Source organism: Ostrea edulis, chromosome 9, assembly GCF_947568905.1.
Source record: "Ostrea edulis chromosome 9, xbOstEdul1.1, whole genome shotgun sequence".
Lineage (NCBI taxonomy): Eukaryota > Metazoa > Mollusca > Bivalvia > Ostreida > Ostreidae > Ostrea > Ostrea edulis.
Genome location: NC_079172.1, coordinates 20553830 through 20567407, shown reverse-complemented (window position 1 = coordinate 20567407; position 13578 = coordinate 20553830). Strand labels below are relative to the sequence as shown.

The 13578-nt window shown below is 34.5% G+C and overlaps 1 protein-coding gene across 1 annotated transcript in view; it reads right to left on the bottom strand.

The window, feature by feature from the left end:
- The window catches only part of LOC125657705 (T-cell leukemia homeobox protein 3), a 10890-nt gene extending 5284 nt beyond the window's left edge, over positions 1-5606 (bottom strand). The window contains exon 1 of the mRNA XM_048888446.2: positions 5045-5606. Within this exon, the coding sequence (XP_048744403.1) occupies positions 5045-5441 (397 nt within the window). The 5' untranslated portion in view covers positions 5442-5606. The remainder of the gene's footprint in view (positions 1-5044) is intronic.
- Between the last annotated feature and the right edge of the window lie 7972 nt (positions 5607-13578).

Below are 13578 nucleotides of genomic sequence, written 5' to 3'. Positions count from 1 at the left end.
TTTTCTGTTCGCCAAGTAAGTTTCAGTTAGATTATCATTCTACTATGTCCTGAACAAACTGGGGGTGGGGGGTGGGGGTGTCATTAATTTCGTTTATAGTTTGTAATAAAAGATCCTGTCTTTGTATACTACAAAAACAAATGCAATTTCTAAAAATGTTATGCAAGGAATGAAGTTAAGTTTCACCCATGCTATACGCTAATAGCGTAACCGTAACGAAAACCTTAGAAATAATGAATTCTCAAATTACCAAACAAGTTATTATGTAACAATTTTCAGAAAAATAAAGGTCAAATTTTAACAATCACATTTATTTGTACTCGATTCTGTATGTAGTTGCAGCCAGATTCAGAATTTCTCAATATTGTGCCTGTACATACCAGTACAGAATATACAGTGTATGTCGTGTTATCACATTAAAATCCAGGTTTTTAGTTGTCAGTCGTAAAGCTCAAATTCGGAGATCATTATCATTAATTAACAGATAAAAAAAAAACCCATAGATAATGTTGCGTTAGCGAATATCATTGAATTCTGAATTGTATGTATTAAAAAATGAATGAATATCAGATAAATCCAAGTTGATTTCTATATATTTCATTACTTTTATTGACGAGAGCACACATTTAGAAAGCATGATGATCAACGTGTAAGGATTTAATTAATTCTATAAATGAGAGTTTTAATTAATGGAAAATAATAGCTTCTGTCCCATCATCAGTCACGGCGTCTAAATTGTAATTACTATATCTACTAATTCAGTGTCCAGCTTTCTGATTGAATTGATATATTGATATAGGTCGGTTTGTGTCGTCACGTCCGGATATTCTGTTTAGAGGTTGGACTGTAACACGTCCGGATACTCTGTTTAGAGGTCGGTTTGTGTCACAAGCCTGTAAAGTGCTAGTTGTCTAGTATAACTTCGTTATACTGAGAAATATAATTAGTATACATGCACTCTCTGTCAAACAGAATAAACTGCCGACACATTTCATTATATATCTGAGAGTGTAATTCTTTATTATACATAAGACAAAATTGCTTACATAATGAGAGCTGTATTTTGTACCTCGGTGTAACATGTATAGGTAGCATTACTCTGATTCAAAGTTAAATAATAAAACTCCATCTCGAATATGTTAGTTCTGAAAGGAACTGTTTGTCTCCATCTTAGACGTTTCTAACGTGTTAATTGTTAATCCCTTCTCATGTCTGTTAAGATTATATGTATGATATATATATATATATATATATATATATATATATATATATATATATATATATATTGTGCTCCGTATGCCACGTGTCATTCTATTAATAAACTGAATCTTAGTGGTATAGAAGATTCTAATAGAGTTCGCTAGATGTACTACACGTTCATGCGAGTTGTGTGTGTTTCAGAAACTTACAATGATGACTCAGCGACTTTACTACATGTAAATGTATGTCAGCCCTACCGTCACTATGAATAACTGGTTGATCACTTAATTTCCTCTCAAAAACCACACAATTCATAAACAATTGACGATACAAATGAATCATTAATTGCCTTTTGAGCTTACAAATTATCGTCCAATAAAATTTAAATTGAAATACTGAAGAATGGGAAATTCTAAAATTTTATCCTGTTTATCCAATACCGATAGACTTCTCTAAGAAATGAATAGAACTTTTATACGTAAATCCGATCCCGGGACAGGCCTTTCTCTAGGATAAATAAGAGAGTTCCGGCTATTACATTCTACCCCGGGATAAATAGGAGAACTCTGGTTATTACATTCTACCCCGGGTTTGCCTGTCTAAGGGGTAAATAGGAGAGCTCTGTTTATTATAACATATCAAAAATAAATCAGGAGAGCTCTGATTATTACATTCTATCGTGGGACAGGCTCCTCTCAGGGATAAATAGGAGAGCTCTGATTATTACATTCTATTGTGGGACAGACTTCTCTCAGGGATAAATAGGAGAGCTCTGATTATTAAATTCTAATGTGGGACAGGCTCCTCTCAGGGATAAATAGGAGAGCTCTGATTATTAAATTTTATTGTGGGACAGGTTCCTCTCAGGGATGATACGAGAACTATGATAACTGTCTTCTTTGAATATAGAATTACTTTTTAACTTTTTGATACACCTCTCAGATTAACGTGACCTTCGTTTTAAGGTATCAAAAACTCCATTTTTAAAGATAGATTAGACGAAGCAAATACTGCGAATATGATAATAAAGTCCTCTGACTGGATAATTTAGTCTAATTACGTAAATAATTCAGATACATAACGAATAATTCAGATGCATAATGGATAATTCAGATGCATAACGGATAATTCAGATGCATAACGGATAATTCAGACAAATAACGGATAATTCAGATGCATAACGGATAATTCAGATATATAGCGGATAATTCAGATAAATAACGGATAATTCAGATATATAGCGGATAATTCAGATATATAGCGGATAATTCAGATAAATAACGGATAATTCAGATATATAACGGATAATTCAGATACATAATGAACCATTATACGACCTAACATCAGATGTGTGTGCAGAGCATGAATGGAGGTGAAATGTTGAAATTAGGTAAAAAATGTTTGCGTTTTCCATGTACCAAGCAAAACGTTTTAAACAAGATTATTTACCTTATATATATGTACATGTACATATATCGTCACCAATTATGATTTGACATCTCAACAATATTAAATTAATCGGGTGTAGTGCGTGGGGTCATAACGATGTCGGACTCAGAGCTACCAAGTATTTATTGAAATGCAAATTATTTCTCTGAACTTTCGGCGTTTTTTTTTTTTATTTTGTACTATGTACATAGTACTGCGGGGGTGTATTCATTGGTTATTCGTAAATCAATCAAATATTTGATTAATAGAGAAGCAGTACATACCTAATGAATTCAGAAAATGATGTTTCAAAAAATGCTGGGCGGATTGAACCACACGAATACATATTATGGTATTAATGAGATTGATCACTGTTCGTTATCTTCACCTTTCATGATACTAAACACTTGGTGTACCGTGCAGTAAGGTGCGTGTTCACTTACAATGTATTGTTTCGTCAGTAAGAAACGTATGCAGTTTTATTTTCATTTATTTCTCGCTGAAAACACTAATTTTACGACTAGATATAAAAACCTTTATTTATAAAAAAAAAAAAAAAAAAGAAGAAGAAGGAACAATTCAAAATACATATATAAGGAATACATTTCTAGTTAGTTTATATCACAGGGAAAGACAGATAATCTCTCGTATTATTTGGATGCAATCACACACTGTTAACCTTACTTTATGAAAAATTTCGGAGGGTCTCCAATGATTCTATATGTTTACAAAATCACTTCTGATTGAATATAGTGTAGTGATACCTGTCTGTCTGTCTGTCTGTCTGTCCTAGAATTCTGGTATTATAAGAGATATATGTAGGTCTTCCATATCCATGTGTGAATGTCATTCAATACACCTTGTCTGAAGGTCATTTAATATATCTGTAAATATATGTACCTCGTGTAAAGGTCATCTAATATATATGTACCTCGCATGGTCATTTAACATATATGCAACTCGTGTGAAGATAACTTAATAATAAATAATTATATATATATATATATATATATATATATATATATATATATATATATAAATATGTGAAGGTAATTTGATACATATGTACCTCGTGTAAAGGTCATTTAATGTATATGTACCTCATGTGAAGGCCATTTAATATTAATATCCGTACAGTGATGTGTCACATGCAATTGGAGCACTCGGGATTTAGAAGTATGGCATATTTGTGTTTTCATCACTTTTTCAGATGAAGGTAATGTATGTATCGATGATAACCATACATTTTAAGAAAACATTCAATGCCGAAACTTTAAAATTGAGTGTTCACTAATTTTAATGATACAACAGAAACTTCATTTTCAAATAGAAGTGTTTCTAAGCGGTGTCTCGTATTATTGTAAAACGCAAACAGATGCAAGTCCCTTCTCTGAAAACTCTACAAAATTAATATTAAACACACTTCAACTATCAATCAAAACTTTCAAAGAGAAAGATAACAAAAAATTAATGAAATAGAATAAAAACTAAAAGAAAAATACGACAGTAACGTGTTGGCACTTTTATTAAAAAGCGCAAAAATATGTTCGAAAAATTTCATGAGAGATAACATGAAGGGAAAATGTCGGTTTCCCAGCGATAACGGTAAAAGAGGGACAATGCCGCATGTATTATCCCCACATCCTTCGTCAGTCACCACGGAATTAACCGACGGAGACGTGACGAGTCCATCACGCGTCGTGGTAGAAAACCAAACCATTTGTTGGCAGTTTACAAGTGTCTCTTGAAAACCTTCCCAGTGTGTTTACATTAGAAATGTGTTTCTACGGAGAAAATAAAAATAAATAAGGTGATGCGATTTCTAAGATCTCATCAATTTGTCAATACCTTGCCAAATCTCTTCAATGAATTCTAAACCGTTTTCATGGTAATTGATGCAAAGAATATTTTTTAAATAAGAAATATTCAGAATGACATATTGTTTACTGGATTTTTTCTCCAGTTCTTAAATGATACCAAAACATTTTTCTTATCTAGTTTGTAGACATGACATGATTATCTTGGCCATGAAATTGGTACGTTTAATTTAATGCTGGAAACTCGATGTGAATCGGTCAGTGACAAAATACATAATCCGCGAAACTATATATTTAAGTAAGATACAAGTATCACTAGTACACGTGAATTTATTTCCTAGGTGGCTCTGAGAACTCTGACAAGGCGTTGTAAACTTAAGTTTAAAATGAATTCTGCTTGGTATAACACAAAACTTGGCAGACATTTGTGTTGAAAAGCAATCAGATAACTAAGATTTTTATGACACATCAATAAATGTCTACATGTATATTAATTACCGTAAAGTGTAATGATTAAAATGAAATGCACATGCTATTTCATATAAAATTGGAAACTTTCGGCACGAAATATATAGCAAATATATACATTCTATACTTACCACCAAATCTGTCTCTTCGCATATCAAGCCACCCGGATATTCCATACGATGTTAACATAGGAATAATGGGATGGGGTCTATGAATTGAGACCTGCGCGGGATACCCGCAGTATCCGACAGGGGGCGCTGATAAGGCACCCGGTAACAGAGGGGTGGAGAAAAAGGGAGATTGTCCGGACTGCTTTTCGCAATTGATCTCGTTCCCTCTTGGATCCACAGCATCGTTTGATTCAGAGTCAGAATCAATCGTTTCACTTTTCTCCTCAAAATTGCTAAGAATTCGACTTATTCCAAATGACAATTTAGGTTTGGTTTTAGAAGTTTCGATATGGCTCGGAATGTCATTCTTGGATTTTTCAGCCATTATAGGCGACATGCGGTCTTTTTCAGCGTCCATTTTGTTCTAATTGCAACATTGATTTAAGAAATTCGTGAGTGAATGTAATAGGATATCCACAATTAATAACAATTAAACTAGGTGTCTCGGACTCAAGGAGCATTTCAATCATATTATCTTGAAAGCCGATATCTACTTTAAAACTTCATTAACAGCCTAATTTTCGTGAGGTAGATTACCAGCATCAGTAACGCAGATCCTGATTGGTTAAGACGCTCACACTCCGCCTTTAGCATGGTAAAAGTAATTAGACGTGACGAGATAGGTCGAACCTCGGCGAATAAGGTGTCAACGAAATCGTTACACGTGTTTCTTAGCTATCAGGCCTGGCATGTAGATATATAGTGCTTAATAAACAAGAAAAGATATCTACAATGTGTGTTTGTCGCCAGGACATTTGTAGAATTTTTGTGATACATACATAATTATTTATTTCCCCAAAACTTTGAAAAGCATTCGATGTTTGTAGTTTTGATTATCTACTTAGGAACGGGTTAGATTTTATTTTTTGAAAGTCTTTATATATTCTAAGTGGAATGTCACGGTTTAAAACAATTTAAATTGATAAACGATTCTACGGAATCTTCGCTATTCCAGAAATTTTAATCTTTTATTATTTTTGATATCCGAAATAATTTTTTAAAAACATGGTACATGCATTTATTATCCTCTTTGATGACAGTAAAAGATATCTTTGAGATTATTACAAACAAATTAATTTGATAGTAATTTTCAACCAATCTTACGGTTTTTCGAAATACTGGTGTTTTAAATGTGCAACTTTAACATACGGGGCAATGTTAATTAAATACGCACATTTAAGATTCGATTATGCAAAATTCCTCGGGGTAAAAGAAAGGAAATATTACAACCAGCATAAAATAATTTCCTTTTTTCAAAAAAATAATAATACTGTAGTGTACACATTTTTAAATTCGTCCCGACCTCTTTTTTAATTTGTTTTCACGCAGTTAAAATTAAACTCTCTGCACTTGTAATTTGAAGGGCTCGGCGTTTAGTGAAGATAAGGGGGGGAAAAGAAATGATACTGTATTTCGTTACATACTAACTCTGAAATCTGTCGCGTGCAGAAGGGGTAAAAATCACGTTTCATGTCGCTTTCTTATAACTGTAAATTACACTGTTTTCCTACTGGGACCAATCCCTGCTTATCGTTCTATTTTCCTCGGGATCCCTCTGGGTATTTTCAATGTCTTTGGAATAAGCGGTCATTCAAGGCAATGGATGGCAATGATTGTTGCAGCGGTCATTCATTACAATCTGGGATCGAGTTTCTGTAAGCAACTTCCGCACGCGATCCGTCCGTCGTTTCCTCGGCTGTCGATGGATTTGTATTATCGTTTTTCACTTTATGATTACATTTGTTCTTTTTGTGAAAAAAGTCTCGGTGGCAACCAGTAAGAAGCACTTTAACACCTTTGTGATGGGTTCATTTACACGAACAGAAAGCACTTGACACCTTTTACAATTGACTTTGTACGGGAAGGCAAAAGGTTTAAGTCAAGACCCCGTAAACAGACAAATGAGTTCGCAATCCTAGCGCGGACATTCAGACGATCTATTATGTATTTATTGCATTTACACGCAAAAAAGGAGTTTTAACAAAGTCTCGTGGGGAATTTTAAGGCAAATCTATAGTTCGTACTTGTTCTAGAGAAATGCGTATTATGGATAAGTCTATAATCGTAGACAAATTGTCATTCCGTCCCCTAGGGATTCACCCATTCCCGATTAAATTGTTGCACAGGCGCTCTCTTGTATCTCTATTTGTCTAATTGATACTAAAGTTTTTTCTCTCTTCGTAAGACAATAAGCATGGTGCTAGACTTCATTAAGAATCGCATGCTTCACATAAAGACTCTATGGAAATTAGAAAGTATTGTAACAAATGTCTGATAAGACCACGTACACACTCTGATGACGAAACCAGAGACAGATTAAAGATAATAGATTCTGCTCACTTCGCTACGGAATCCAGAAAATGTATTAACACTGTAATCAGAACAAATTTTATTAATTATCCACACAAATACATTTATACAGATTAATTGCATTGTTAAAGATTAAAGCTACTGTCTTTTCCGATTTTCTTGTTTTACTTTGAGCATTTACTCAAAAATAAAAACTACAAACAATAGAGGGAAAAACCGACAAAAACCAAACAATAACAAAAACTGAAATCACCCTGACAGTCACTCAGAGATTGTTTTCAAACGCTTCGTTGATATCATTTCTCCGAGGATCTTTAATTAAGTCTGCAAAGTTGAACGATTTTGCGATTCCGAGAGGCGAAATTTCGGACACATATTTATTATCAGAGAGGCAGAACACAATAGTCGTACGAATTATCCGCATCCCGCCCAGCACTTTGTGACGTCCCACGTGGTCCTACTCTCACTAATTACCCACATTAAAAGCGGCGATTAATTCCGTTGAATCTATGCTTATCGAATTATCTATCCATAGTTAAAGAAAGTTTGGTCTTTTAATTCTGTTTGAGACAATCCATCTTCGGAAAAAGAAATGAATATTTGAGATACTCGAGTTCCTTTTCCTTGCCAAGATGGAACAGTTTCACACCTATAATTCCATTGCAGTCGATTTCACTTTCTAGGGATTTCTTAATTTGTGAACCTTTTAACTCATTTTAGCTGCAATTAATCACCAAACTCCAAGCCAGATGATGCTGAATAGTGAATAGTGAATGCGCTCGTGTAAAACAGTACTTCCAAGTCAGGTGTTGAATACTTCGAGTTAAAATCAGTTTTAAGTACTTTTACGTATACGTATATGAACTGTTAGTACTAAGTTTATCACATGTATCATTATATATCTCATACTGTGTAACATGATTGTATGCCACCATGTTTGGTGAATTAATTGATTTTTTTTTTTCTATTGGGGGGGGGGGGGGTGTTGTTACATGTACATGTATGGGCAGTATAACGTACCCGGAAGCACGTCAGGGCCGTAAATTAACCTTCAATTTGGAGGAGGCAGGAAATTAGGCGGGGGTCTAATTGACGTTTCTTGCAAAATCCTTGATTCTAGGGCCTTCTAAGATGTTACTTGACTAACTCATTCTAAAAGAAAGATTTGGAAAGCTTTTTAAGGGAGGTATCATGTTCTTAGTTATTGGAAACAACATAAATTCTAATGAACTTTAAATTTTAATTTTTTTTGGCTCAAAAGTTGGAGGAGGCAGCTGCCTCCTCCGCCTCCATGTAATTTACGCCCTGCACGTGATAATTCGCATAAGCAGCGCATGCAAGATTTATCCAGGATACCTGTAGGTACATGTAATCACCCTATCACCATCCCCACCCCCACTGTACAATTATTCCTTACACCCTCCAAACGACGCTTATAACTATCATATATGTCACCCAAAATATACATTTATTTCTTACATTTTAAAATATCTCACTCTTGTCCCTCCTACTACCTAAATGAATGGATGCGATTCCATATTGATGTCATAGCAAACAAATCCGGGGGTGGGTGGTAAGATCGGGAACGATTCCACTAAATGGAAACTGGCATGGTCTAGCTTATTATTGACATGGCAAAATTGAGGTAAATATTGTGGTAGCATGTCACTATCTTGAATGCACAATTTACGTGTACATTGACAAATGAGATGTTGAAGTTAAAATACAAAGGACATGCGTGAATTCTTGCACCATATTTTGTCACAATTAAATTTAACTTGTATTTCAAAACATGAAATGTAAAATTTAGTTACGCGCCATTCTCATCTTTCGTGCACACCCCTCAGGAGACCGATTACTTTGCTGACGTCAGTCACGGTATTTACAAGACATGAATCTCTGGGCGTTAGCGAAAGTGGTGGGGTGACGAGATAGAGGGTAAAGGTCTCCAAACTTATGATTTTTAAGATCTGTGTTCGACCCAAAAATTATCATTATTAATTTTTGATTAATTCTATTATAAATACTTTTCTGATAAGAATAGCATTAGTTGTGAATAGCATTCTTTATACATACCGCTGTGAATTCCATAATTTATTTCGTTGCACATATCAAATGCACATCATAGATAGACCATTATACACAAAACCAAGAATTAAAAGCTTCTTACTTATTGTGACATAATAACCATATTTGTATTTCTATATTTTTTAAGATTTCAGAATAAATACTATCGGTTTTTTTCACGTACATGTATTTGAAAGAAAAGGGTATCTAGGCATTTCTTGTCTTTCCCCTCGTTTTTTTTTCCAAGCTGTCGTCCAATAGTTCTCCACCAACCCGATTCATTCAAATTATTAGCTTGATATAACATTCTAAATATCGCTAGTGTCACTTCATTAAAGATGTCTGTGTTTGAGAATTCGAGTCTTAAATTTTCTCAAGCAAAGCATTATTTATCGTTTACATGTATTATGGTGTACCAAATCGGAAATATGTCCTTATCACTGCACGTGAAAGTCAGAAACTATCTATTCCATATATCATATCTCGCGCTACTACTGCATTCCCATTACAGATATACTGAACGAATAAAGATAGATAGAGAGAGATAGACAGACAGACAGATAGATAGATAGATAGATAGATAGATAGATAGATAGATAGATAGATAGATAGATAGATAGATAGAGATAGATAGATAGATAGATAGATAGATAGATAGATAGATAGAAGACTTAAGTATACCCAGTGATAATGCGCATGGATTTATTATTAATGAGCAATATTTTTGGTATTCATAATTCAAATAATGGCGATAAAGTGTATTAATATGTAGCGAAATGTAATCCTCATACTCAATTTAGTCATCATTTATTCACGTGTTATTAAAGTACATGGTAATTTTAAACAAACATATTTATATATCTTTTACGTCAATTTAGACCTTTTAGTATTTTTTAAGATTTTATTAAAAATTATAATCATAAAACCTTAGAAATTCGTGCAATTTAACTAGATCTACTTTAATTGTGTTACATCCTGAAATTAAAGTTGAAAACATCGGAGTCAATCTCAACATTAATGAGCAGGGATTTGTTACTATGTATAATTTGTCATATTCAAAGTTTTGTATACATGCCTAAGAAGGCCTCCATTTCACGCTTTTGCTTTACAATAAAAAGTGTTCGGCACAATAATTCCTGATACAAGTCAGTTTCATCAAAATGAACTTTATGGAATGCAAGCTGAATGTTGATTAACTGGAACTCGGTGAACTACTTCCAAAAAAAAATTATCACAAGCACCATTAGTTGTATGAATTGTCATTTATTGATATACGTAAACAGGAACATCACCAAGAAATATTTCAAACATTGGTACTAATTTAGAATCGTGTAATGATCTCCCCTGATTCAAAATAATGTAAAAAAAAAAAAAAATAAATAAAAAAAAAAAAAATAAATAAATAAATAAAAATGACAATGTAAAAAAGGAAGATCACCCAGAAATATATCATTGTTACTGATTAATAGAGCAAATTAATGTAAAGAAGAAAGAAGGAGAGAACAAAGTGTAAAAACATATACACAGCACAACCAAAATGTTGGTGTTCAAAAACGAAACAAGAGTACCGCCAGCGGTACATAATACGCCCGTGAAAAGCTAAAATAGGGCGTTTTTCTTACACCATGATTTGTAGAACTTGCCTTCAAGTAGTATCAGCAATCATCAAGGTGTGACATACTTTCTTTCCTTAAAAACAAAAACAAGACAAATCATGTACTCTCTATGTAATACATGTATTTTCACTTGGCATATGATGTATGTGTACCAAGTTTAATGCTCTTTGCCCCAACGAATCGGTCTGCATCCTGCTACTACGACCTTGACCTTAAGAAACAATAGGCATCATCCACTTGCCATAAAGTGTATGTGTACAAAGTTTGATGGTCCTAGCCCCAACAGTTCGGTTTGTATATTGCCTACTAAGTGATAATTTGACCTTGTAAAAATAATAGGCATCTTCCTCTCATCGTGGTTATCAAATGTACCAAGTTTCAATATTCTGGAGCTTACGGTTCGGTTTGTATCCTGCCTACAAGGTTTTCCAACTAATTAATAGTGTGACTTTGACCATTGAACCCTGATCTTGAAAAACAATAGGCATCTTCCTCTCATCATGGTAATCAAATATACCGATTTGTAATATCCTGAAACTTACGGTTGGGTTTCTATCCTGCCCACAAGGGTTTCCTACTAGGTTTTCCTACTAAGTGATACTACGGCCTTGACCTTTGATCTCTGACCTTGAAAAACAATAGGCATCCTCCTCTCATCATGGTAATTAAATATACCAAATTGTAAAATCCTAGAGCTTACGGTTCGGTCTGTATTCTGTCCACAAGATTCGGACAGACGGACGACGCCATACCATAAATTGTCTTCGACGGACGTATAAAAATGATGAGTAGCAAAAACAAACGTCACATGTCAGTGATCGTCGGGAAAGGTGGGCGGATCAATAGATTGGGAAGTAACATTATTCTTAGTTTCATCAAAATGACCTAAATTTGAAATTATAAAATCAGAAAGATGACGTTTTCCGGCCATATTTGATATTTTGATAGACAATGACTTTTAAAAATCGAAAGCAGGATTAGACAAATTTTAAGTCTGTATTATGTCATCTACTCCTGAATCACATGGGGATCCGGGTTAGAATAGATCCTCAGTATCCCCTTCCTTGTCGTAAGAGGCGACTAAATGGAGCGGTCCTTCGGATGAGACCGCAAAAACCTAGGCCCCGTGTCATAGCAGGTGTGGCACGATAAAGATCCTCCCTGCTCAAAGGCCATCAGCGCCGAACATAGGCCTAAATCTTGCAGCCCTTCTCCGGCAGTGGTGACTCTCCATATGAGTGAAATATTCTCGAGAGGAACGTTAAACGATAATCACAATCAATCAACCTGATAACTTTTATTATTTTACTTTCATGTAAAATACTCGAATCTGATTGGTCGAGAAGCATTTGAAAAAACATTGTTACCCTCTGAGAACAGAAAGCACGCCCTACAGGGTGATAGTATCTAGCAACGGGTAACAGTACTTGACGATGGGTGATATTATAGAAAAAAATTATCATATGCGTCAAATTTATGCGCGTACGGTTCGCCGTAAATTGTTAGACGACGTCGTTTGAGCGTTTGTAATAAACACGAATACCCGCATCGATATACGAAAAATCGCATGACAGTGATTGATCAAATGTCAACAGACGTAAGTCTTTCTGCTTTGTTGTTTATATAACATTCAGTATAATAAAATAAATATTGCATGTAGTGGAGGGTAACATTGAAAATTTTCATCCCTCGAAAAACCATTGTCAACCTCGGCTACGCCTCGGTTGACAATGGTTTTCTCGGGGTGAAAATTTTCAATGTTACCCTCCACTACATACAATATTTATATAATATTTGATTCTGCATACACGTGGTCTGTTTAATGAAGAAAGTAAGATCAAGTCTTCATCTGTAGCTGGCGCCAGGAGAGAACATCACTGGAGAAAAGAAGAGTCCTAAACTTTATATCTTGTTCAAATTCATTTACATTTTCACTTTAATTAGTCCCAGACGTTTTTCTCATCCTACTGCACGTATCCACCGACGCTTTTTTATAACAAAATAATCAGATTCATAACTAATTCCTCAATCAGACTATGCGATATTCACTTTCGAGAAATAATCATTGGGTTCGACCTTCACTAAATTGAGCTTATTGAAATTTAGTCTGGGTTCGGTCTTCTCTACGTCAATTACACGGAACAATACATCGTCTGCATTCCAAATACGCTATATCTCTCTGCAGATTTCGCGCCATCATCTCTCATCGAAATGTTTTAGCTTATCCGACATCTATGCTCTACAAATGTTTAGTAAGACGGATTTACGTTTTCCCTGGGAGAGTTCAGAAATCAAATGTTATGGCAAATAACTCCTGATACACTTTCGGACCTTTACGTAAATTCAATGGATGTCTTGAATATCGCAAATCGCTTTATATAAAATTAAATGTTAGTCTCAGTGGAACTTTTTTCTGGCGATGTATACAACTAATTCAAATTGATCTTGACAAATGACTATAGATACTGTTCGCCCGGCCGAGCCAATATTACCCCGCTTTGG